Genomic DNA, 27,002 nt, shown 5'->3' with positions numbered 1-27,002 from the left:
CTAATGGGGCGATGATCCAGAGGAGAGGGAAGCTATGCCTCCAGGTGTTTTTCCGGAGCAGTGAGCCTGGAAACGCATGAGGATGCCAGGGAAGGTCTCGGCGTGGAAGCCGGGCAGTCGAAGCAGCCAGACCGGATGAGGGGTGCACAGGGCGGCAGGGCAGGCTCAGCAGGCAGAGTTGGGAGACTAATTACAGAAGAGCCTCCGCAGGAGGGGCACGCTGGTTCTGTTCTGACAGCTGCCTGTTAGGCTCCTGCATGGAGTTAGGCTCAGTGGCACCGCGGATGGGCGCTCACGTGACTCACAGATGCAGCCAAGGGAGAAGTGAGGCTGCAGTGCTGACGCGCTGGAAGGGAAGGTGAACCCAAGACCTGCCGAGGAAGTCCTGAGCCCTGCTCAGACAGCGCCCCTCGGAGGGTACCCCAACCTTCCACCTTCCGGGTAACGCGGGGCCCCTGTAACACCCCTTTGCAGGAACCTGGCCTGGGTCAGAATCGCCTTGAGCAGCAGAACACAGTAGGGCCCGAGAGACGAAGGAAGCCGGGTGCTGTGAGCGCCGCAGAGCCCCTGTGAGCAGTGGAGCAGGGTGCTGCCTTGGGCTGGCTCGGCGTGCACACGGGGTACTTCTGAGCCCCCAAATGAGGAAGGGAGCCAGGCCTGTGCTCAGCTGGCATGCCTTTCCCACCAAGGATGCGGTTCCAGGGCCTCACAGTGACGTGGGGCGATGGCAAGGGAGAAAGGGAGGCACTGGATGCTGAGTGAGGTCAGAACCGCTCCACTAACCAGCTGTGTGACCCTGAGCAAGTCACTCGCCCCCTCTGGACCTTAATATTTCCACCCGTAGGCACCAGCAGATGGCATAATGGCCCCCTCCCTGGACTCCCATGTAGTTGACTGCAGTTCAAGTCCCGGACCCGGTGGCTTAAACTCACGCCTGGCACGTGTGCATGCATGCCCAAGATCCCGAGAGGAGAATGGAGGAGAAGAGATTGCAGCATGGCCATTCCCCCGGGGGGTGATTTCTCGCTTTCTGTCTATCTCTCTCTCTGTCTTTCTGGCAAGCACACGCACGGTAAAATGAAGGGTCCCTCTGACTCTGTGATGCAAACAGGGCCAAGATTCTGTTTTATGATGAGTAAACAAACCTCAGACAGTGGAGTAGCACACCGAAGGTCACATGGCTGCCTGGTGTCAGAGCCAGGATTGCAACTCAGATCAGCCAGCTCCAGAGCCTGTCCTAAGCAAGCTGCTCCTCCCACTGCCTCCCCTGCTCCACCCAGAAGAACTGGCAGGGCGGCCCAGGGCAGGAACATAAAGTAAGTGGCTTGTCCCCAGGACCCCAGCCTGCACTTCCACCTGTGTCCTCCTCTCAGAGATCAAGCACGATCTCAAGACTCTTACCCTCTTCTCTCATGGTTAAGAAAGGGCATCATAGAGCATATGGTTTACATAGTGGCTAAGAGGATAGACATGGCATCACATGTACCCACATGTACCCAGGTTCAAATCCTGGAACCTATTAGTTGGTTTCTTTAATAAGTGACGTAATTTTCCAAGCCCCAATTTTCTTATCTGTAAAATGGGGGCATATAGGGCTAGCCAGGTGGTGTGGTAGTTAAGACAGCTAGATTCTACATGGCTGACTGCAGTTCAAGTCCTGGGCTTGGTGACTTAACAAAACACACTGGGCATATGTGTATGTGCACCCAAAATCCCAAGAGGGGCATGGAGGAGAAGGGCTTGGGACTTGACCATCCCCTCAGTGGGTGCTTTCTCATTTTCTCTCTCTTTCTCTCTTCTCTCTCTATGTCAAGTGCCCACACCCTATAGAAAAATTTTTAAATAATTGAGTTTAAATTTAAATAAAGTGGGGATATATAACACCTCCCTCATAGGGTTCAGTTAATGTATGTAAAGTGCCTGAAAGAGTGGCTGACATAAAGAGTGATCTAAAAACCAAACTATCAATATTATTAAGATAGAAATGATTGACACAAGGTTGAGCATCCCTAATGCAAACATTCGAAACCCAAACATCTCCGACATGTGAAACGTTCTGAGCCCCAGCATGATGCCACAAGTGGAAAATCCCACAGCTGACCTCACGTGATGAGGCACTATCAAAACACTGCAATAGGGTGAGCCGTGGTATGGTGGTCTAGGCAGATGGATCCCACATGGCTGGCTGTGTAGTTCGAATCCCAGACCCAGAGGCTTGATAAACACATTTGGGTTGGGCGCATGCGCATGTGTGCCCAAAATCCTGAAGGGAGGAAGAAATGGAGAAGGGACTGTGGCATGATCATTTCCCATGAGGAATGCTTTCTCACTCCCTCCCCCCAGAAAATGCTGTAATGCTATGTATGATAAAATACCAAATCAGACGTGCATACAAAGTGTTCATGAAATGTAAATGATCTGTGTCTTTAGACAGGGTTCCATTCCCAAGATATCTCATTATATATATGCAAATATTCCAAACAAAAATCCGAAATCTGAAACATTTCTGTTCCCAAGTATCCCCTATAAAGGCCCCCCAACCTCTAAGCCATTAGGCACCCTGGGTAACAAGGCCTAAAATGAAGGAATGATCAGGGTTATGAAGGGTCAGGGGCACAGACCATTCTCTGCTGCTTTCATATCCCAGCACGTGCCAGGCCATCGCGTCTAAGCCTGGCCTTGGGGAACAGAATAATGTCCTCTCTCCACCCTGAATGTAATCTCATGACTTAGAGAATTGGATTTGCAAAAGAGAAGACCACTCTCATCCAGATCTAGAAGATTCCCGTCTTGCCCTGACTCATGCAGGTGTACCATGTGTCCTCTTTGGGCCTTCTAAGCCTGCCTACCGATCAGATATCCTCTTTCTCCCCATGGCCCTGAGGGCGAGGGCAGTCCCTGTTACCTGCCATTCCTATGCCCTAGTGAAGGTGGGGTGGAGGCAGGAAGCCGGGATAAAAGGCGTGCCCAAGTCCAGGAGTGTTGGATGCAGCTGGACTTCCTTCGCCTGCTCCCCTGGCTCTGCCCCACCTTCCGAGCCCCCATAGTAACAGAGGGAGCCTGACCCCAGGGGGCTGCGACGTGAGAGAGGCTTTCTGCTGGAGAGCCGGATGTTTCTGTCCCGCTGTGCTCACAGCGGCCCTGGTTTTCTCTGGATTATGGCTGCAGATCAAGGGCAGGCATTTATGCCTCCTCCCAGTTTATGGCAGTAATAATAATGACGATGATGGCACATCGCGCTTATATTGTGCCTTTTTAATAAGGCCACTTTATTTGACTTCTTAATATTTAATCCTGTTTTATATTTACTTTCCGATGGCTTAAAATCAACCAGGCTTTAATTGCTTGTGTCGAGGAAGCCAGCTGGGACTGGGCTGGCAGGATGTTGCTAAGCAACTCCAGGAGGTTGGTTGTACCTTTCTCCGTGACCTTTCAACCCAGCAAGTGCCTTGGCCTGCGTACCAGGGTGCTCTCTCTTGCTTTTCTTTCCGTGTCTCTTTCCTTTTTTTCCTATAACCTGTTCTCCTTTCCCTCTCCTGCTCCTTAGAGGAGACCTTCAGTCATCATCTAGTTCAGTTTATCCCTGTAGGAGGCAAAGACGATGATTCCCAAGATGGCGTGTGTCTCTGCATAGTCTGGAGCTAGCTGGCTGTCTCGGCGTTTCCTAGACTCCCAGTGCTGGAGGTTCCTAGGGCTCAGAGTTGGGCAAAGATGTATGGAAAGTTTCGCCATCAGTCCGAAACTGTTTGATCCATCAAACTATAGAGAAGCAATAAATAACTTTCCAAGATGCTTATTTCTGCCAGCGGAAATTAAATCAGGTAGAAAGTAGCATAATTCCTCCCAGAAGGGTCTCCTGCGACAGACACTCAACCAGAACGTTCGGCTCCATTCTGCCATGGTCTGAAGCATCCTGCTGTGGTGCCCTGCCTCCCCACTGCTCATCCACCTGCAGATGTGCACTTGAGCAGAGTTAGTCCCGAGGCTGCCTGCTGTGGCGAAAAAAGCCCTGGGTTCAAGAGCAGTCATTCCCCACCATTTGCTACCTCTCTCCTTGGGCACCTGATACCCCTTCACCCGCCCCAGGGATAACAACATCTGTCTTGTCTGCGCCTCAGGGCGTGTGGCCAGAGTCCTCGTAGAAAACAGACTGCATTTAAACTGGGTCATTTAGGACAGTTTAATAGAGGTACAGGCAGAGGAGAGGGAAATCAACAACAGACAGTTCAGTACTCGAGGTAATGAAGAGGCTACCTGTTATCACACGGGCCTGAAGGACAAAGTGAGGGAGCAGTTCCCGGAGTTTGAGAGGGTAGCCACATGGAGAGGGTTGTGATGCAGCTGATTGACACCAGCCCCATGCATAAGAGCCAGGGGCGTAACTGCCCCAGCTCACTCGCCTCGGGCCACCTGTGGATGTCATGCCAGCACTTCCCACTGGCCGACCCCGTAGCAGTCCCTAGCAAAGGAGGGCTCACTGATAGAGTTTATAGAGGCCATCCTCCTGGAGCGCAGGGCATGGTAGAGAAGAGTGGAAAGTGGATCCGATGGACAGACTGTCTAGATGCCCAATGTACCCCTAAATCTCCATGAAACATAGACATGGTGGCACATGCTGGTAATCCTAGCTACTCGGGAAACTGAGGTAGGAAGATCATGAGTTTGAGTCGAGCCTAGGCAACACGATGAGACCTTTCTCTAAAAAGCAAGCAAGCAGGGACCAGCAGGTGGTGTAATGGTTATGTTGCTGGACTTCCATTAGTCAACCAGGGTTCAAGTCCCAGACCTGGCAGCTTAAAACACAGCAGGTATGTGTGTGTGTGTGTGTGTGTGTGTGCATGCCTAAGACCTCAAGAGGAGAATGAAGGAGAAGGGATTGCAGCGTGGCCACCCCCCGGGGGTGACCTCTTGCTTTCTGTCTCTCTGGTGAGTGCCCGTACCCTATAGAAAAAAATCTCTCTTTAAAAAAAAAAAAGTAAACAAACAAAGCAAAAAACCTTCCATGAAGATATAAACTGTTCTTATTAAAGTTCCATATCCTAAACCAATGGGGTTTAAAAGGTCTAGAGAATTCTAGGATAAAGACTTTGGGGACCAGCAGGTAGTATAAAGGTATATGGCTGGACTCCCATGTAATTGACTGCAGTTTGAGTCCTGGACTCGGAGACTTAAAACTCACACGAGGCATGTGTGTGTGCCACAAATCCTGAGAATAGAGTGGAGGAGAAGGGATTGTGGCGTGGCCATCCTCCTTGCTAGGTGATTTCTCACTTTCTGTCTCCCTGTCTCCATCTCTCCAGCAAGCGCACATGTCCTACAGAAAAAAATCTCTCTGACAACAACAAAAAATGCCTCTGGTCTAGAGAAAGTTTTAAGTTAGTCAGGGAGACAAATCTAATACTTGTGAAACAACAGCAAACTATAAGAAAAACAGATGAAAATTAATAATATTAGTAAATTAGCAATATTTATAACACTTGTCATTTTATAAAGTTCTTTTACAAATATTTTATTTAACTTGATCCTTACCAAATGCTCTTGAAATAAGCATCATTGTCTCCTTTTCATAGATGAGAAAGCCTGGGCTCAGAAAGGTTAAATAACTTAACCAGCGTCACACAGCAAGGAGAAGGTGGAGCTAAAACTGGAATTGAGGTTTCTGTTTAAAATTCCCATGAGCTGCAGTGTTGTGGGAGCTCAGAGAAGGCACTAGTGAGCAGGGGGTGGCCCTGGAGGCCTCTGCACACTGGACACAGGCCTCTGGGAAGGGATGAAATTTGAATACATGCAGGATCTGCAAGCTTTTCAGACGAAGGACCAGCTTATAAACATTTCGGGCTTTGCGGGTTGTGCATCACAATTCTTCGGGGATAGCCCTGTGGTTTGAACACAGCCAGAGACAGTGTGTAGGCACATCTGCAGCCTGGGCGTATCCCTTGAAACATGGTTTACAAAAAGCAGGTGGCAGGCTGGCTTCGGCCAGGGCCTACAGCTTGCTGCCCCTGGGCTGGATGATGGCTTGGCGCTCCAGGGAGATGGCGTAGGCACAGAAGCCCAGCAGCTGAAATCAAGATGGCACATTCAAGGGCCAGCCAGAGCAGGGCAGCTCGAAGTGGTGGAGAGCTTCTGCAGGGGACGAGAAGGGAAGCTAACTGGATGGGGTCTTGGTTGGCGAGGACTGCCCTAAGAAAGTACCACACACTGACAGGACTTGACTTGGTCCTGGGCCTAGAAACCGGGCGTCTGCGCTGATGGTGTTGGTTCCCTGAGGGAAGCATCGGCTCCAGGCCCCGCTGCTGGCTTGTGGGTGGCTGTCTGTCTTCTCCTGTGTCTTCACAGTGTCTTCCCCCCACACGCTGCTGGGTCTGAATTTCTCCTTCTCAGAAAGACACCAGTCATACTGGGTGAGAGTTCACCTCATGACCTCATTCTAATTCAGTCACCTCTTTGAAGGCCGTATCTCAAAATCTGTCCAGGCTCTCAGGTGCAAGAGGTTGGACTTCAGATGAATATTTTCTTTGCAGGGGGGCATATTAAACCATAACAGGTAGGAGAAGCAGCCAATCCACAATGAGTTTGGATCGTAGGTTAGAGCCAACGAGGAAATTAGGAATCCATTATTTTGTACTCTAGTACTTTGAGAAAATAAATACTAATTATAGTACTCCTGTGGAAAAATATAATTGAATGGACATTTAACTGAGTGAATGGCCAAATAGATCCTTCAGTTTCATTGAGCAGTGAATGGAGACCCAGGAAGTTAGGTTTTGGCAGGCTAGCTGCCTGGGATTCAGCCACTGGCTCCAAATGGTGCTCTCCCACGTGGAGAGCTCAGGTTGGATGAGACACACCTTCAGCCCCATTTGGACAACACCCCCAGCTGCTGCCTGGGGTGTCTCGCCCTGATACCTCAACCCTTTTCCAATGGGAGGAGGTGAAAGACTGACAGCAGTTGATGAGTTCTTTAACCTTGGATACGGGTCAGCTGGCTACATTCTGAAATAAAGATTGGGCATTTCTTTTGGAAAAAAATCTCACAGGAAGCCATTCCTACTGACATCACCTCAGGACATGCAAAGCCATGGGATGGCCCTGGGACAAAGTCAGAATTGTCTTGGGTAACCAAAGGTGTTAGGAGTGGGCAGACTGCATCATCTCTCCCCAGATTCATCCTTTGCTCTACTGCATGGAGCTTTGTGGAAGCCACTTGGTCAGTCAAGATACACAGGAAGATCTGAGTCAGAAGTCCCTGAGGAGCAGGCCAGACCCTGACGTGCAATGGATCCACGCATGAATCCTCCCAGCCTCGGGTGGGAGTGGAGGGGGGGATGCAGGACAGGAAGGAGGAAAAGGAAGTAAGGAAGGAATGACTACGAGACTTTGCTCACTACTTCCTTGTATTTAGATTTAATGCCCAGGAACCTCAGGGGCATTTTTCTTTTCTTTTTTGAGAGGTTTTTGCTATAGGGTGCATGTGCTCTCCAGAAAGACAGAGAGACAGAAAGTGAGAAATCACCCCCGGGGGGATGGTCACAACGCAATCCCATTCTCCTCCCAGGATCTTGGGCACGCACACACATGCACCTGGCATGAGTTTAAGCCACTGGGTTCGGGACCCTAACCACGGTCGACTACAGGGGAGTCCAGCGACATAGCCACTGCATTAACTGCTGGTCCCAGGGGCGTTTTTTCATCTTTATCAGAATGAAAGTGGCTCTGACTGTCAGACTTTTGCCAAAACCCCTGTGGCATCAATTTTATTTACGTGGATGGGTTTGGCCATCTTCAGATATGGACTGCTTCTTGTTTGACCATGGTGACTGAGATTTCATGTCTTTTCACAGAAACAGGACTGTTAACACACTGCCCCGGCCCGGAGCTGATTCCCCACTTGGAGATTTGTTTTAAGCAATATGAGGAACTGCCCATAGACAATCGTTGCTTTTATAGAGTTCACTTCCAATAGGGGGAAATGAAGATCGTGCGCCGTGAGCCTACTTACTCTGTGTTGGCCACAGCTGCTGGAAAGGCTGGCCAGTGGATCTGTGCAGCCATACTTTCCAAACACACCTGATGTCTAATGGAGGATTCCCAGATCTCAGTGAACAGACCCTCAAACATACCAGGGAAAGCTAGTCTTCGCGATGGCTTAGAGTGAAGACTCCTCCCTCATGATTTGTGTGACTTCCAGTTTTAGGAGAGTATCCCATGGGAGTACTCAATATAATCTCCCCGATATCCACACAACTGTTCTCCAAGGTGGTCAAAGAAGACAGTGGTTGCTGTGAGTCAATGACCGCACCTCTCTTGAGATGTAGAAGAAGTCCTCCTAAGTACCTTTCTGGCAGGAATGGCTACCAAGAGTAGATCATGTTGACATGGGTAGAGAGAGGACAGGAATTCAAACATGTACTCCGTTGTTGGCAGGATGGAGTCTAGTTGATGTATAGCTGTTGATGATACTACATTGATGATTTTAGCCACACATGCAATGGCAATTGGTAATTCTTCTTCCTTTCTTTAATATCACTTTGCTTTTGAATCTTCTCAGCATAAGCCAAGGAAAAAGACAGCCCAGAGACCTACATGTGTTTCACAGTACCTGGTGACAGTGAAGTTAGAAAGTCAGAAAATGAGCTTTCTCTCTAGCTTTCTTCCTCAGCCTTCTCCTTTCAAAATCCACTGATGGGAACCAGCAGTTAGCGTAATGGCTATGTCGCTGGACTCCCACGGTTCGCGTCCTGGACCCGGTGGCTTAAACTCACGCCAGGCGTGTGTGTATGCGTGCGTGCCCAAGATCCCGAGAGGAGAATGGAGGAGAAGGGATTGCAGCGTGACCATCCCCCCTGGGGGGTGATTTCTCGCTGTCTCTCTGTCTGGCGAGCACACGCGCCCTATAGCGAAAATCTCTCCAAAAAAAAAAAAATCCACTGGTAGAGCGGGCTGTGTTTTATAGATGTGTGTGATCGTGGCATTGTCTGCAGATGAGGCAGGCAATCAAGCTCCACCTCTGCGGAGTCCTTGGGCAGCTGATGCTCGGCCATCTTTCTGCTTTAGTCTCCAAACAACTCTCATTTGAGTGACCAAAGGAGCAGACAGACTTTCCATTTTATCCATAGAATAAGTACCCAGCACTTATGATTCTGAATTTCAGCAGTTTGGTATTCAGATTCCTAGAAGTTTCTTTTAAAGAATCAGCTGCAGTACTCCTGTCTAATCCCTTAGTAAGAGAAACCTACACCCCCATTGTTACTCATTTTATTCCTCAGGTGCTTGTGGGATAAACTGTTATACCTGAATAAGCTCTAATATGCTAATTTATGCTCCTTCCAGGTGGCATATTTTCATTTCAGTCAGGATCTAAAAGATATATGACTTGACCCAAAAGAGCAGACTTAACGGAGACCCCTGCCAGCCAGCAAAGGAGATGCTTTAGAGTTCCTCAAATCACTTTCCACACCAGCGGTTGCAGCTTTGCCCAATGAGAGACCAGCCCTGGTCAAGTTCACTTGTAAATAACCATTTGCTTATCAGGTTTATCCCATCATTTTTTCAGAAGTTACTATGCAATTGTTTCTGAAATTGAACAAGAAGGGACTTTTTTTTTTTTTAGGTTTTTGCCATAGGGTGCATGTGCTCACTGAAAAGACACAGAAAGAAACAGAGGTGGGGGGATAGTGAGAAATCACCCCCTGGGTAGATGGCCACACTGCAATCCCTTCTCCATTCTCCTCTCAGGATTTTGGGCACACATGCACACACGTATTGCACTATTTTCAAGACGTCAGATCTAGGAGTTGAACCAGAGTTGGCCATGTGGGAGTCCAGTGCCTTAACTACCAGAACACCTGCTGGGTCTCAGAAGGGACTTACTTACTTTCTTTCTTTCTTTCTTTCTTTCTTTCTTTCTTTCTTTCTTTCTTTCTTTCTTTCTTTCTTTTGTTTATTTGAGAGAGGTTTTTGCTCTAGGGCACATGTACTCACCAGAGAGACAGAGAAAGACAGGGAGACAAAAAGCAAGAAATCAGCCCTCTGGGGGGATGTCCAGACCGCAATTCCTTCTCCTCTCCGTATTTTGGGCATGCTCACACATACACCTGGCATGAATTTTAAGTCACCAGTCGACTTGAATAGCGGTCGACTACGTGGGAGTCCAGCAACGTAACCATCAAGCCATCTGCTGGTCCTCAGAAGGGACCTTCTTACTGTCAAAGCCAAAAGCTGGATAACGCGTCTGTAGGGAGGTCTCAGTGGGTTTCCTGTCACTGACCGGACCGCTTGTCCGCTCTGACAATCATGTGAGCAGACAGAAGCCTGGTGACTGGCAGCCATACACTGACCCTTTACACCTCCACATTCAACACCACTCAGCATGGGAGGCTCACTTTCGTGACTGTTATTGTTCTAAATTGGACGTACCTTTCTCTAGAACAGAAACTTGAGCCAAGTCACTCATTCAGCCTCTAACTCAGTGCTTTTCTCATATATGATTTGTGAGATGTGAAAAAAAAAATGCTACTGGTTGTGAAATTTTTGTTTATTCCAGACTTTGTATTTTCAAGATGAGTATGTTTGAGGCATTGCCCTTTACACATGTTCAAAGTGCATCTGATCTTTTCTATCACAAGTCAGTCTTCATAATTCTCATTAGTGGTGTTTAAGGAAGTTCAGTGGCCATAATCTGAGCCCTGGAAGAGAATAAAGTAAAGGACCACCTCAAACTAGGGCCGATCTCGCCTTTGTGCCTTTTCTGCACCGTCTAGGGTGCATGCTTCCTTTTATGACTGCTCTCTGATTCCTTGCCTCTGTGGCTGCTGCTCCTAACTAATATGTTGTGATCACGCCTTCCTCATCACTACTTCCCCACACCCTCTGTAGTGACTTTGCAGAGGTGTAGTTAATGCTAGTTTTAGCAGTAAAGTGGAAAAGCTATTTTTGAGAAATTAGCTAAAGACCATTCGAAGACCATTGAGAATACAGAATCTTCCTCTTCCCCTTACAGTAATCTGTGTGTCTTTACACATGCCTTTAGAACGCCTTCCTTTTCAACTCTGTCCAGACTGAACAGAAGCTGACCAATTCTTCTCCCTTATTTACAAACCTCCTCAAAAGACCACTCATTTACAGACAAGCTAACAACATCTTTGCCCATTTAAACTGATGAAAAGCAGATACACAGATTTTTTTTTTTTTAATATAAGCAGGCCTGCAGCATTGGAATTGAGTGTTTGAACTGGACAAAAGGGCAAGTAGGTCAATGAGTCATTTTTCTACCTCAGTCAACACCATCCAGGTATAAGAGGTGAGGAGAGAGCCTTGATTCCACTACAGGTGGGAGTTTTGCAATATGGTCCCACTGAAAGAGAAAAGCCACAAGCCACTGAGCAGGAGTGAGGGGAGACACCAGTGTTCCTGCTCAGTTTTAGCAGTGACCTCAGCGGAGCCATGAAAGGGCCACCTCCCTGAGGAGGCAGTAGGGACTGCTGGCCCTAGGTGCAGACCATATCTCTATCGGAATATTTCCTTCTCCCCAGGCTCCATCACTTGTTCTGTGTTGTTAATTGATGTGATTTGGGTTTTGGTTCTATTTTGTTATGTTTTCTTACATGTTTCAGTTTATTGCTTTCCATTTTTTGTTTGTTTCTTTGTTTTTGGAGATGACAATGGATGTTTTTGTGAAAGCTGAGTTCCTTGTTTCTTTCTTTTGCCCATGCTGACTGTATGTTCTCTGTTGATGTCTTGTTCCTGGTTCTTGACACTGACCATCTTGTCTGTGAAAGGAGGCACTCCGGCGAGCTTGCTTGATCAGAAGAAAGGGATGTTTGCTTGGTTTAGTCACTCCACAGAGACCCATGGTAATGTTCCCCTGTGATCTGTGTGTGTAAATGTGTGTGATACATACCACATGGGAGGGGGTGTTCTCTGTGTGGCTTGTGGTATAGTAGCTACGTGTGTGTGTGTGTGTGTTTGGGTGTACATGTGTGCTCTGTGAGGGATGGTAACCCATCCCACACAAAGCCACCGTCTTCACATCTCTTCCTGTGTGTGAAGTCACAAACTGCAGCAACCCTTCACTGAGGGAGCCCCTCCTCAGGACAGCGCTAGCCAAGATCAAAGTCACCATAAATGCAGACTGGGTACTGATACAGGAAGTGCCTCGACATCCAGGATGATCTGGCTGCTCTTAGTGTCCAGGCCTGCCCACTCCTGACTGGATTCTTCCCAAGCCTGGAACCACCACCATAACACCTCTCCACTAGCACGTTTGGGACTCCAGGAGCAAAAGTCACAAAGATAGATCGCTTTCTGTACACAGCTCGGCCTCCAAGCAGCAGTGCCTGAAGTGCCGAGGGAACATTAGGTCACAGATGGCTGGCGACAGATGGGCTGAAAGACTGAAAGCTCTTCAATGTTATGACTTCTTCCTTAGTGTGAATTGAGCAAGGACCCTGTCAACCTCTGAAGGTCTGTCTTCCCAGTTCTTGGTGCTAAAACTATCCCTAAGGTCTGGTCTCGCCAGCCACCCAGACCGTGAGCCATAAAGTGATTGAAAATATTGTCGAATTCAATACCGTCTGGCTATTCACTACCCTCCAGTGATACTCCCAGAGTGTGATTTGGCTCTGGAAACTTTGTCTTTTCCTGGGGTGTAGAGTAGGGAGTTGGCCAACACTGGGGCAATCAAAATGGTACAGAGAGCATGACATTTGTGCCCCAGGCCCAGCCCTACCCCAAACACACACATGACCTAGGACATCGCACCTTTCCTCAGCTTTCGCTCCTGTGAAGTGAGGGGACAAGTTAGAGCTGAGTAATTTCCAAAGGCCCATCTAGCTCTGAACTACTATGAGATGTTGGATTTCTTTTCACCCAACCTTATTGAAAAGGAGGCCTAGGTTGTAGAGGTCTTCTATGCGTGACAGACGTGGTAAGTAATGGGCTATCGTTCACATTCTGAAATGGTTCTCTTTTTCCTAACTGACTTGCGTTCATCCACAAGAAAAGAAACTGGGAAAACACATCTCAATGATATCTGTACAACTAGTGAGAGTCTTTTCCTGGGTGACGTGGCCTCATGGGAACTTGTCACCTGATGCCACACCCTCACTAATCACAGGTCCTGTAGCTGCTGAGGGCTAGTGATTTTCTCACCAGATGACTTTTAGAAGGAGGGACCTATGACGTCATGGCTACTGTAAAGAACAAAAGTTGACAAAAGTGAGGAACTCATGGTGTCGTAGTAAAAGGGTGATAGGAAATGAAGAAGATCTCTCTGAGCTAAATTTTATTTAGAAGAAAAAATAGTAATAAAAGAAATGGTTTCTTCTAAGCCACCAAACTGGGTTCCAAACTGGAAGACTCCCACCATTCTGAACATTCAGCCCCCTGCTGGCTTGGGGAGGAGCTGGTATTGACTGGACAAGTTGGCTCGAGGAGAAGTAGATGGTTTATATCCGAAGTCAACCTGCTGGGATGGGAATGGCGAGATTGCTGAATGGGGAGATGGTGTCCCTGCAGGCTGTCTTCAAGCCGCATTTAAACCTGACTTTGTGGGTTTCACACTTAAGTTCCTCCATCTGTAATGTCAACAGTGCGGTTTCAGTCTTAGTCCCTGAGTTGGGTTGGCATTTCACTCTAAGCTTTCTATTTCAGGTATGGTCCTGGGTGTGATTGATTCAGGACCCAGCATGCACTACATGCTCGTGGTAGTGTCCATGCAGGCTGCAAACATGCCCTTTCTACAGACAAGCTGGCCTCTCATTTTGGGAATGGGACCCTGAGAGTTGGTGGGTGAAAAGAAGGGGAATAAAATATTTTCATTGAAGTTCCTCATTCTGTGGCGAGTAGCAGATGCAAATGGGGAAACTTTCACAGCCTTTCTGAGGCTATGGAGTTGAGGGCAGTGAAAGGATTTGATAGTTTTTTATTCAGGATGTATCCTAAAGGTCAAATAATTTTATCACCAGATTTCTTCTCATATTCCCACTAGTTTCAGTGTCCTTGGCTGCAAGACGTCCCCTAGACAAGGAGCAGGCATGTCAGTCAAGGAAAACCCTATACCTGGCTAGGGCAGGACCAGGGCCTTGAGTCTGCAGGTCAGCCAGCAGACATTCTCCTGAATAGCACTCACTCTGGATTAGGTGTGTTGCAATCGAACACTCTTCCATCACCCTTTCTCCCACTCTCAACATCTTGCTCTGCACCCCTTTGACTCCTGCAGTGAGCATGCCCACCAGTGAGACTGAGTCTGTCAACACCGAAAATGTGGCCGGAGGCGACATCGAGGGAGAGAACTGCGGGGCCAGGCTGGCGTGAGTAGGCACGGCAAACCCAGGGGCTGGGGCTTTCCCTGGGCTGTGGGGAGAATGGCTTGGCTCGTCCCTGGGAGGGCAGGGATTAGAGCTGGCAGCAAGGCGCAGGAGCCTCAGGTGGTAACTACGTGGGGAGGAGGGCCCCGGGGGTTGAGTGTAGCCCTCGGAGGCCAGGCCCAAAACTGAAGATAGCCTTCCTTTCGGCACTCCCGCAAGGGCCTGACTCAGACTTTGAGTACTGTTTTGTCCTATCAGATAATGGCAGAGTCTGGATAGGAGGTGGTGGACTGACTGTTTCATCCCAGTCCCGCTCGCCCCCTTGCTAACCACACTTTCCGTTCTAATAAATGACGTGGGAGAAAGGCAAACTGGCAGGAAGTGCACTGGGCCACGACAGCACCTTGGTCCCTCTCTGCAGCCAAGCTGTCCTCATGAGAGGCGAGCCCGAAATGCCACGGCACTAGTGAAAGCTCCAACTGCGCTGAGCCTTTAATGCAGCCAGCGGCCTCCTGCAGTGCCCACGCCTGGATGCTCCCTTTGCCTGGCCCTTTGGCAAAGCCAAAGCTGGACGGTGCCTCTGTAGGAAGTGGGTTCCTCTCTGGCTTCCGTGCACTGGCTTTAGCCAGGACCAGGCAAGGCTTGAGGGATCAAGGCCCGGTGGTAATGGGAACAGAGCACACACTGACCATCACTATCATTAAAACAGAAACCAGTCATCCCCACGAAATGTAGAAATGTACCCCTACAAAAAATAAAGAAGAATGCTATAATTGCCCCAAACAAGCACACTGCTGGTTTCACTACCAGTGTCTCAGAACGCCGCGTGGAGATGAAACTCGCTGGCTGTCAGAGAGCTGTCATGCTGACGGCGAGCAGAGATCTCCCCCGTCTGGGTTCCACTATGGGCGGCAGAGATGGTGTCTCCTGCTGCCTTAGGGCACAAGTGTTGGTGACCTTGGCGGCAGAGCGTCTCCTAGATGAGGAGCAGGCATGTCAGTCAGGAAGAACTTGAACCTGGCCAGGGCAGTGCCAGGGCCCCGACTCTGCAGATCAACCAGCAGCTGCACACAGGCTTCTCCTGGTGCACAAGGAACCACAAACAGCAGGCGCTGAGTGGGCCCAGTCCCAGATAAAATGAGGTTCTAGAAGGCTCTGTCAGTGGCGCAAAATCTTCTTTTACACTTCCTCTCTGAAATGACCCATGATTTAGGAAAACCTCACCCTATTAAGAAGGTAAGTTGAAGGTAAGTCTAAGCACAGCAAGGCCAGCCTTGACAATGGCCTCTAAGCCCACGCAGGGAGGGGAAGCACGGCTGAGGAACAGACGGACTCCTGCAGCCTCTCCTTCCAGGGCACCTGGGGCTTCAGCATCGCTCACTCTGACAGTGGCCCCAGGGAGTCTGCACTGCAGATTTCTTAGCATGGTTGGGAAGCAATTATTGTCAAAATGTGGTTAAAATACGTTGCTAATTACGTTTTTAAGCAGCAGTCCAAACCTGTTCCCTCTTCTCTCCTTTGGAACCATACAAAACAAGCCTTTCTGGAAGTGCGCCCCAGACAGCAGCACTCGGGAGAGGCGTACAGGAAGGCCCACAAGTTCTAGGCCTTTCTATTGTCTTGACCCCAGGAGGAGGCTTGGAAAGAAGATAGTCAGGATCCTGCACCTCTGGCTATTGGACATGGCCCACATTGCAGGCCATGAGGGGTTTGGGAGCTGGCACTAGGAAGTCCCTTGAGAGTACATCTCAGGAGCATGTGAGGTTCTGTTGGAAAGACAACATGGCTGTCCCCCGCAGAGGGCAGCTGGCAATCTGTCTATCTGTCGTTTCCTCAAAGGATGCACTCTGCTGGCTCGGGGGGCTCTGTGACAGTTATCCCCATGCATACCTACATTTATTTATCCTTTCTGAGCATGCAAAATACCCAGTCGCAGTTCCAGAATTCTTTATTTTTTTTAGGCCATTTATTTATTTCTTCCATGAGAGATAGACAGAGAGGGCGGAATTATCAACAGGACCCTCTTGCACAATCCACTCCAAGTCTTAGCCAGCCCAGATCACAGACACACACGTGCAACTCGTGTGCTCCGAGAGGTCCCAGGGTCATTCCCATGTGGGGCCAGCTGCGTTACTGCACCACCACCTGGCCCAATGGTGTACCCACCAGGTCCTAATGCACTTACTAGATCCCAGTCTTTCCTCATCTCCCAGCCCCCTACCTGCCCCAGACAGTGTCAGGATAAGACTCAGCCAACATTCCTTGTGGGACAGACAAGGAACAGGCCAAGGCTGAACCTGAGTATGAGGGTCTAAGAGACACTGAGAGATCAGCATCTTCAAAGCTAAGGGTTTAAAGGCTTGTATAAAAAGAGAAGGTCAGGATGAGAATTTATAGTAGTAAGAAGGCTGGATGAAGATGGTTCCTGTGGGGCCAGGGGACAGAGAGAAAAGAAGTGCAGTGTATTTTGTTAGGGTTGGGAGGGCAAGTGGGCAGGGAGGTGATGAAGAGGGAGGAGCCATCAAAGTTTGCAAAGAGAAACTGGGGCCTGCAGATGCCATGGTGGTTAAGGTGCTGGACTCCCAAATGGCTGACTGGAGTTCGAGTTCCTTGGAAGTCTTGCCATGCACGTGTGTGTGCGTGCACCCAAAATCCCAGGAGAATAGAGGAGAAAGGATTCCAGCATGGCCATCCCCCCTGGGGGAGGGTATTTCTCACTTTCCTTCTCACCGTCGTTCTCTGGTGAGTTCACATATCTTATGGAAAAAATAAATAAGTAAATAAATAAAAGGAAATAGAAGCTGGTTATGAGGCTGAAGTGAATTTAGAGCAGGAACCCAACCTGAGGGACCTGCAGGTATTAAATAGGCAGCAGACTATGGAGGGTAGGGGTTTGGCCCTATACAGGAACAGAGAAAGATTTTAGGTTATCAGCATGAAAACTATCAGTGAGGATTTAGGATGGGATTGTTTGTGGAGGAATAGAAAGCAGAAGACTAAGGGCTGAGCCTTGAGAGAGTAATGCACAGAGAAATAGGACCCTGCAAACAGGCAGACAAAGACATGATAGGAGCATGGGTGGCAGCCCTGACTGGGAGCCACAGAGGAGGAATTGCAGCAGAGCCATGCCTTTGTATGGCAGGGTGTCCTGCGCAGGCTTGATGGTGATGATGCACAGCTGTAGAGAAGACAGACAGCATCTCATTGGTGCTTACAGTCTAGTGTGGAAGTGACACTAATGAGAACAAACAAGCAAATTGTTCATTCTAAATTAAGATAAGTTTTAAGAAGGAAAAGTAAATTGAGTCAGCAGGTGGCGTGGTGGCTAAGGCTCTGGATCTCACATGGCTGACTCTGCAATTCAAGTCCTAGACCAAGTAGTTTGAAAACCACACCAGGTACATGTGCATGCATGTGCAAAATCCTGAGATGAGAATGGAGGAGAAGGGATGTGGCATGGCCATCCCTTTAGGGGGTGATTTCTCATTTCCCTTTCTCTTTGTCTCTCTATTGCAAGCATAATGCCCTATGGCAAAAATTTAAAAAATTAAAAAAAGAAGGAAATGAAAATGTAATGCAAGAGGAACTTAGTTTAGACTAGCAGGATAAGATAGATAGCTTCTTTGAAGAATTAAAATGTAAATTGATGATTGCATGGTGAACATAACTTTCAGAGATAAAGAGTAAGGAAGAGCATTAATTAGAGCTGCCAGCATGTTCCCAGACCCTTGGGTGCAGCCAGGACATGGTGAGGGAGAGAGTGGGGGGGGGGGGGGGGTGTGACACAGGAGATGGCAAACAGGCAGGCTGGTGGATCTCTGATCACTTTGGGTCTTTTTCATGAGAGTGTGAGAGGTCATTGAGAGGCTTTAATAACTTGGAGCTGCAAGGGAGGGTCAGTTTTCACCACGGTAAAGACTAAAGGCAATTTTCAAGGCAAAGGAGAAGCCAGTGAAAAGGAAGTAGCCAAAGATGCTGGGGAAGAAATGAGTGCTTATAGGAGGAAATTGCTTAAGAGGGTAAGCTTGAGTTTGAAGGCACAGTTTGAAAGCCTGGCTTCCATACTGGGCTTCCCCATAAGAGCTCCTTGAATGACTCATTCTCCAGGTCAAGAAACTGCAAACCAGAGGTCTGAGTGGTGTGAAAGGTCCTGTCTAGCTCTCAAAGCCTGCAGCTCTGTAAAGAATGTGGAATCAGAAACTGGCTCTGAAGAAGAGGACCTATGACAGGAGTCATACCAAATGAACCCAGTCATTTAAGAAAGTGAGCATCAGGCGTCACAAGAACTGGAAGGATGTGACAGAAAATTTGAACTGTGAGTCATCAAGAGGTCACCAAAAGATTGTTGCATGGCACTGAAGCTGCAGTGGAGATGGACACCGTAAATGCAAAGTCGTTCTCACAGAACATTTGATACATTGTTCTAGCAGATTCTAGCCTGGAACCAGTAAAATCAGGAGGAGGTGAGCCGGTGGAGGTTCATCCACCTAGGTGGGTAGTGAAGACAACTTTGGTGTGACCATGTGTCAAGCTGAGTACCATTGGGTCATTCGAAAAAATCATGACATGTTTTTCTGGTTTTCTATGTAAAAATGTGTCATGACTTTTCCAAGGACCCAATAGAAGTCAAGTCTAGTGTTAATCTTTGAGGTTCAGAAGTGCAAGTGATGGGGAAGCCCCCATGAAGCAGAAATTGGGTTCTACCAAGAAGAAAGCAAGAAAGAGAAGAGGAGACTGGCCAGAGATATGGAGGAACCTGACTCCACACCCAGCAGCTGAAGCAGAGCTGCGGAGGGCCAAGGTCCCAGGTACAAGCCTCTTCGTAGTAACAGCCGTGGTGGTACCAACTTTGTGGAACTGAGAGGCTGAGTCACATGTGACTTCAGTGTCTGACATATGTTAGAGGCAAATTTGGGGCAATTCAGGGAACGCTGTTCACACAGCATGTGGCAAACATATGGCACTCATTACCCTAAGAAAGGGAGGGAGAGGCTGAAAATACAAAAGGCTCTCAAGAAGTTCAAATATTTGTCAAATAATGAAAAATGCAAATTGAGTAAGCAAAAGAGAAAAAAAAGCATTGAGTTTGTCTCTAATTTTTGAACCTCAAGTCAGGGAGGAAAATCATGGTCTCCTGGAAGGTTTATGCTGGAAACCTGGGTGGAGAAAATATCTTGGGCTGAATGAACCACAGTTTGAACCCAACGGAGCTGCTCTCATGGTTTCTTGTGTTAGTTACTAACTTTATCTGCCTTCTTGCTTTTCTTCAAAAAGCTGCTTAAAACACGAGTAGGAACTACCTCACCAAGAATAATAATGAAAGAGAAAGCAAAGAATCCGAAGGCCCATTGGGACTTGGAAGAACTAGGAGCCTCTACTGTCATAAGGACTCTCTGAAGCTTGAGACAGTTTAAGAAAGCCAGTATGGAATACTAAGCCATAGAAAACAATGAACCCCAGGCATTTGATAGAAAGTGGTTGAATAAGGAAGCTTTAAGGCTAAGTGAAGTAAGCCAGACTACGAAAGAGAGGCATTGTATATCCCCACTTACTATATACTAAATGTCTGCACTCTATAGCAGAAATTGAAAAATTGGAAAGTACAAAAGTATGGAGACGCTCTCTCAGCTTCACTTTCAAGATGCTAAAGAAAAGAAGGAACACTGCTGTGTCAAAAAGGGCCATGGCCACGTGCAGCCTATTTGTTGTACAAACTGCACCCAACGCATGCTCAGGAACAAGGCTATTGAGAAGTTCATCCAAAACATAGTAGAGGCTGCAGTCATCAGGACATCTCCAAAGCAAGTGTCTTTGAAGCCTATGTGCTCCCCAGCCTGTATGTGAAGCTGCATTTCTGTGTGAGTTGCACCATTCATAGCAAGATAGTCAAAAACCTGTCTGGTCGGGACCAGCAGTTAGCATAATGGCTATGTCGCTGGACTCCCATGTAGTCGACCACGGTTCAATTCCCGGACCTGGTGGCTTAAACTCACACTGGGTGCATGTGTGTGCGTGCCCAAGATCCCGAGAGGAGAATGGAGGAGAAGGGATTGCGGTATGGCCATCCCCCCAGAGGGTGATTTCTCGTTTTCTGTCTCTCTGTCTCCCTCTGTCTTTCTGGCGAGCGCACATGCCCTATAGCAAAAACCTCTCAAAAACAAAACAAAACAAAACAAAACAAAACAAAACAAAAACCTATCTGGTGAAGCTCAAAAGGACCGAATGCCCTCACCCTGATTTAGACCTGCAGGTGCTGCCCCTTGGCCTCCACCAAAGCCCACAAAGGGAGCTAAGTCTTTAAGGACTGAAAAACTGTCCTCTGGGAAAAAAGCAAAATGCAAATCACACACTTTTTTAAGAAGGCATGGAAAATAAATGTGGGTACTAGAGACAGTATGGGAGGAGGGTGGGGGATGGGAGGAGGGACGGAGGACATCAAGGGGGAAGAAAAGCAAAACATTTAACGGACACAAAAATGGAAAATTATCTGTTGATAAATAAATAAATAAATAAGAAGAAGGCAGTTGGAGGAAGTATTTTCCACAGGTTAAACAGCCTGGGACATGAAGTGGTCCAGGATTCCAAGGCACTGACAGGCTTGGCTCACTAACTCGAGCTGAGCCCATCACCTTCCGGGAGGTGAGAGGCCGTGGAGCACTGGCACTTCTGTTCCCATGCAGTGGGACCCATAGCTAACTCCCTCCTGCACAGAGCAAGGGTGGGAGAATCCAGGTGCTCACTTCATAGGGCTCTAAGCTCGGCCTTCCAAGGGCCTGGGGTTTTGCTACGTCTTCAGACAAATGCCACTGGAGCAATACTCTCTCTTTCACTTTATTTTAAGTGTATGTATTAAGTTTACTTATTTCTTCCATAAGAGAGGGAGAGAGAAAAAGAGAAAGAGGACACGAAGATCTCTCCCAAAGGTGTCTTCACGCCACTACCCTACCCTGACCTCAGCCAGCCAGGGTTATAGGCATGTTTGTAATCGCCCAAACTGCTTGGGACAACCTCAGAATGCAAAACTGGGCCTGCCCCATGTGACCTCAGTATTGCCAGGCTTTATCTAACTGCCTTGCCTCTGTGGCTGGCCCGCCCACCTTTTATTTTGTTTTTAAAGAGGTTTTTGACTTAGGGCGTATGCGCTCGCTGGAAAGAGAAGAGAGACAGAGACAGTGACAGGGAGGATGGTCACACTTCAATCCTTTCTCCTCCATCCTCCCGGGATCTTCAGCACACATGCACATATGCCACTGGAGCAATACTCTCTCTTTCACTTTATTTTAAGTGTATGTATTAAGTTTACTTATTTCTTCCATAAGAGAGGGAGAGAGAAAAAGAGAAAGAGGACACGAAGATCTCTCCCAAAGGTGTCTTCACGCCACTACCCTACCCTGACCTCAGCCAGCCAGGGTTATAGGCATGTTTGTAATCGCCCAAACTGCTTGGGACAACCTCAGAATGCAAAACTGGGCCTGCCCCATGTGACCTCAGTATTGCCAGGCTTTATCTAACTGCCTTGCCTCTGTGGCTGGCCCGCCCACCTTTTATTTTGTTTTTAAAGAGGTTTTTGACTTAGGGCGTATGCGCTCGCTGGAAAGAGAAGAGAGACAGAGACAGTGACAGGGAGGATGGTCACACTTCAATCCTTTCTCCTCCATCCTCCCGGGATCTTCAGCACACATGCACATGCACCCAGCATGAGTGCACCCACATAACTGCTATGCCATCTGCTGGACTGGTTCTTAGCATTTCTGCTGGTTGTTTACAAAACATGATAACCTTAAAAGGAAATAAATGTTTCATTCTCAGTGAACCTAAACTATGCTCACAACCCCTGAGAACAGCAACAGCAGCAAAAACCGGTCTTCCAGTGTGGCGCCCAGGTTTAAACCTTAGGACTGTGGTGGAGTGGTCTTGAAACACCACTCCATTCTTCCTCTCAGAACATGCCCGGGCGCTCGGGTAGGACACGGCATCGATGCGCACACCTGAGCTCAGATCTCCTGCCAGTCCATTGCCCCGCCCCGATCCTCACTGTGCCTTGGGAGATATGAATACCACATTGAGGCTTCCCCACGTGGGAGCTTCTGAGAACTGACTTTTGCTTACATAAGCAAGAGCCTTATGGGTCAGGGCAGTGGTCTGCATTAAGAGCCCCAGGGAAAGGACCAGACCTTTCTGAAAGAAGGCCTAGGCTGGGCTGAAGGCCAAAGTCACCCACTCTGGGTTATAGTAATCCAAAGCAAGGAGAGGCAGCTGCCCGAAGCAAGCCTGGGAGGGACGCTGAAGGTCCTGAGCTCAAACTGGCCCTGCAGAGGAGACAGCACCCGGCTACCCACCACCCAATTAGCAGCTGGAAGACATCGCTTCCTCCATTAAACTGACTCTAAATAAAAATGCTGCCCTGGGCTCCTGGTCCCCCTCCCACATGCTTTGTTAACATGTGATTAAACTCTCCAGCCCTAGCCTGCAGTCTTTGGGGGTGGCAAAAGGTTATTAGCCAGTGGTTCAGACCAGCAAAAGCACTCAGCTCTGACTCTCAAGGCCCCAGAGATATAATTATCTCATGCACGATGCCTTTGCCACCTGTCACATTCTCTGGTTTAATTTTTTTTTTAATAAAAAATAATGAGAGGGTTTGGTGTTTTCTTGCCATGAGACACAGCTTGCCTTATGCTGGGCTGGGCTGGGTGGTACAGGCTGGCAGTGCCACTCCCACCCTGTCTTCTGGTCCTCCCCACACCCTCCTTGTCCCTCCATTGCTGCCTCCATCCCTTCTTCCTCTCCATCCAGCATCCTGTCTCCCTGTTCAGATCAGCACTGTCATTCTACCTGCAGCATTCACTCCAACACTCACTCCCTTCCCAAGGCCCTGATGATAGCCGCCTACAGACTGGTCTCCAGGGCTCTCGGGCCTCCCTCTCCTCCACGCTCCTCTCTCACCCTTTGCCCAGCCTGCCCTAACTCTCTCGGGTAGTCTCAGGGCTGCCTTGGAGGTCCTGCCTTTCAGTGGAACTCCCTCCCTCTGTGATGACACAGCCACCAGCATACCCACCCGTGCCTCTGCCCTCAGGTCCCCTGATCCGCAGGGCAGCACGTGAGGGTCAGCAGCCCAAGCCTCTCTTCGGAACCCATGGCCATTTATTTAGTCCACTTGGAGGCTCCTAGGCTGGGACTCTATTTCCAGCAGCTCCTCATGCAGTTTCCACACCATAACCTAGCTGTGGCAGCTCCTGGCAGACAGCAGCAAGGCCTGTTCCAGCCCGTGCCCACCTGTGATGTTTCTGCTGGGGTCTCAAGGTGCAGCTGCTCCTAGCACACTGTAGCCTGACCTCATGGGGCTGGCTGTGCAGACCCTGATCATCTGAACACGGTGCTGTCCCTCTCCAGGGAGGTCATTATTTAGAAGACACCAGATTAGTAGACAGAGGGGCCAGGCCTCAGTCTCTACATTGAACTTCTCTAGGGTCATCGAACATCCCTAAACAGAAGAATATGTATGTCCTTTGATAATGTTTTCTTTTTCTCTTTCAGCCACCGGATCTCCAAATCGAAGTTCAGGTGAGTGATATATAAGCTCTTCCTTTCTCTGCCCACCAATTCTACCCTCTAGCAGTTGAGGAGTGGAATGTGGCAGTTACCTGCTTTCTTTTTGCATGGCTATTGGGAAGAGGCTAATGGATAAGATGAGACAAAAAACTTGAAGGATTGAAATATGTTGAATTTGGGGCCAGCAGATGGTTAAGATGCTGGACTCCTACATGGCCAACTGTGGTTCGAGTCCCAAACCTGGTGGCTTGAAAATCATACCAGGCATGTGTGCATGCATGCCTAAGATCCCAGGAAGAGAATGGAAGATAAGGAATGTGGTGTGGCCACCACGCCCTCCCCAGGGGTGCTGATTTCTCACTTTCCCTCTCACTGTCTCTGTTTGTCTCTAGTGAGCGCATGTGCCCTATGGCAAAAGTCTAAAAAAAAAAAAAAGAAAAAAGAAATATGTTTAATTGTCTTGAACTCTCAGTCTTTCGGGCAGTACGGTCCCTAGGTAATTGAGACCAAATGTGCCCCCTTCCTTTATAAGATAAAGTCCAGTTAAGATAAGCATGAAGTGAACTCTTAGTACTATCTTGAAGTAGTTCATGTTTGTGGAATATGGTAAGGTGAGAACCTCAAGGATTAGGGACAGCACAGAGGACCATAATGCCACTCTGTCACTGCTCTGTAAAGATGTCAGACCCCTTCCGAGAACCTGGACGTCTCTGCCTTTGTTTTCTGACCCCACAGCTCTGTTGGTCCCTGACTGAGAGCACCTACACACCTCATCTAACTGTATGGGCTCCCCAATCTCCCTCCCAGTGCAGGAACAGGCTTGGGGAGGTAGAGAGCCAGGAGCACTGTCACAGCTCGTCCCCCCACCTGTGCCCGTCACCTCGGCACCAGCCCAGCAGAGCTCTAAGCCAGAGGCTGACACTAGCCCTGATGTTCTCGGGCCTCCCCATGACTTTCTGGGTATGTGCAAGCATGCTCTTGATATTGGTGTCCAGTAGCTGAGAACTGAATGAGGACACTGGTGTCTGACTTTCCGCTCCACTTCCGACACCATTTTCCTCTCATATTCTACTGGGACTAGAAAATGCATTTTTTTTCCCTTTCACCTTTCTCTCAAACCAAGACCTCCTTTACTTAAAAGTCTAAGATGAGGTCTGCCAGGTCTAACGTTTACTACATAAAAGAAAGCTCAATGGGACCAGCAGCTAGCGTAACAGCTATGTCACTGGACTCCCATGTAGTTGACCGTGGTTCGAGTCCTAGACCCGGTGGCTTAAACTCTTGCCGGATGTGTGTGCGTGTGTGCCCAAGATCCCAAGAGGAGAGTGGAGGAGAAGAGATTGTGGCGTGGCCATCCCCTCTGGGGGGTGATTTCTCGCTTTCTGTCTCTCTGTCTCTTTGTCTTTCTGGCAAGCATACACGCCCTATAGCAAAAACCTCTCCAAAAAAGAAAGAAAGAAAAAGAAAGAAAGAAAGAAAGAAAGAAAGAAAGAAAGAAAGAAAGAAAGAAAGAAAGAAAGAAAGAAAGAAAGAAAGAGAGAAAGAGAGAAAGAGAGAAAGAAAGAAAGAAAAAGAACGCAAGAAATACATACAAGTATTTATGTGTGTGTGTGTGTGTGTGTGTGCTTGTGTGCATGTAAAAGTCTGCTTTTAGCATCTGGAGAAGTGGCTGGTACATGATAGGGACCTAATAAATATTTGCTGAGCGAACAAATGAATGAATGAATGAATTGTCTTGCCTCAAGATGATAGACTTGACAAATACAAGTGTCAGGGTTCAAATAAAATAGCTAACTTAACAGCCACAGTTGGAAGTGCTTTTAGCCGTTCCAAAGCCTTCAGACAGTAAAGTAAAGGGATATAAAAATACATTTGAAAATATTTCCAAAATATCATTCTCATTACATGCAAATGAGTGAATCATGAATGAATGAGGGAACATGCTCTGTAGGGTGGAAGAGGTTATTAGATTCTTGTATGGGCTCTCTCGAGTCAGAGATTGCCCAGAACACTGGGTAAATGTTTGTTTTTCATTCAGTGGACTACAAGGGACTTCAGGAAATTCGTGGAAAATGGATTCAATTATAAGTTCTTTCCTGTGCAAAATATTTTGAAATTCATGCATAACTTTTTCACAACATGCATTTTCCATGAGCTTTTGAAGACTCCTTTGTACAATATAACCTGTGCCCAGGTCCTGTGAAAACGAGAGGAAGAAAGGTGGTGCTTGTAAACTTCTGGAACCTTTGCTCCACTTTGAGACTTGCTCAGCCTTCTGTGGACCAGTCATTTAACTGCACTCACCTCTGGGAGCATCCCTCCTTCTGCAGCCTCCACTGGGGATCTGTCAGAAACGTGGAGGGCAGGCTTTGTTAATGCCAGCAGGCTGGTTGCTAGTGGGTTGGTGCTACCGTTAAACCCATTCTCAGATGAGGGTGCCAGGACTTAGGGAGGCCAGCGGCAAACAGCTCGTGAACGGCCGAGTCGGAACTCACGCTCAGGAGCCCAGCTGCTAACCGCCGTGCCACCTTAGTGAGGTCTGCCCCGGAGCGCTAAGCCCTGTTGCTGCACAGCTGTTCCCTCTTGAGCACAGAGTAGCTAGCTCTAGATTGGAGCTGTGGAGTAGAAATTCAATTCAAGTAACTCACATACTGTAAATGTCTCTGGTAGCCATGTTAAGAGAGTAAAGAGGGCCTACCACAGTATGATGGTTAATGCACTGGGTCCCATATGGCCAACTACGCCGTTTGAACCTTGGACCCAGCAGCTTGAAAAACACGCCAGGCGTGTACGTGTGCATGCCCACAATCCCAAAAGGGGATGGGAAAGAAGGAATCGTGGCGTGGTTATCCCCCAAGGGGTGCTTCTCACTTTCCTCTTTCTTGCTCTCTCTGGCAAGCACCAGATAGCCAACAAATAATAATAATAATATAATCAGTACTTAATAAATATTTTTAAAAGAAAGTAAAAAGAAACAGGAGAATTAGTCTCAATATTTTTTATTTAAACCACTGTATCTAAAACATTATCATTTTATTATGTAGTTAATATTTTTTAAATTTAATGAGATTGTTTTATTTACTTATCTTTTTGGAACTAGGTCATTGAAGCCCGATGTGTATTTACACGCATTGCACTTCCCAG

The 27,002-nt window shown here is 48.1% G+C and overlaps 1 protein-coding gene across 1 annotated transcript in view; it reads left to right on the top strand.

Annotated features, from left to right (window-relative positions):
- The window catches only part of LOC102494471 (voltage-dependent L-type calcium channel subunit alpha-1C), a gene marked incomplete at both ends in the record, with an annotated part of 115,836 nt that overhangs the window by 52,403 nt on the left and 36,431 nt on the right, over positions 1-27,002 (top strand). Inside the window, 3 exons of the mRNA XM_006148345.1 lie at positions 11,781-11,855; positions 14,222-14,312; positions 23,844-23,870. Coding sequence (XP_006148407.1) covers positions 11,781-11,855; positions 14,222-14,312; positions 23,844-23,870 — 193 coding nt within the window. The remainder of the gene's footprint in view (positions 1-11,780; positions 11,856-14,221; positions 14,313-23,843; positions 23,871-27,002) is intronic.

Source organism: Tupaia chinensis, unplaced genomic scaffold (genome assembly GCF_000334495.1).
Source record: "Tupaia chinensis unplaced genomic scaffold, TupChi_1.0 Scaffold000232_4, whole genome shotgun sequence".
Taxonomy (NCBI): Eukaryota; Metazoa; Chordata; class Mammalia; order Scandentia; family Tupaiidae; genus Tupaia; species Tupaia belangeri.
The sequence above is the reverse complement of the archived record's forward strand: the minus strand, read 5'-3'. Positions and strand labels throughout refer to the sequence as shown.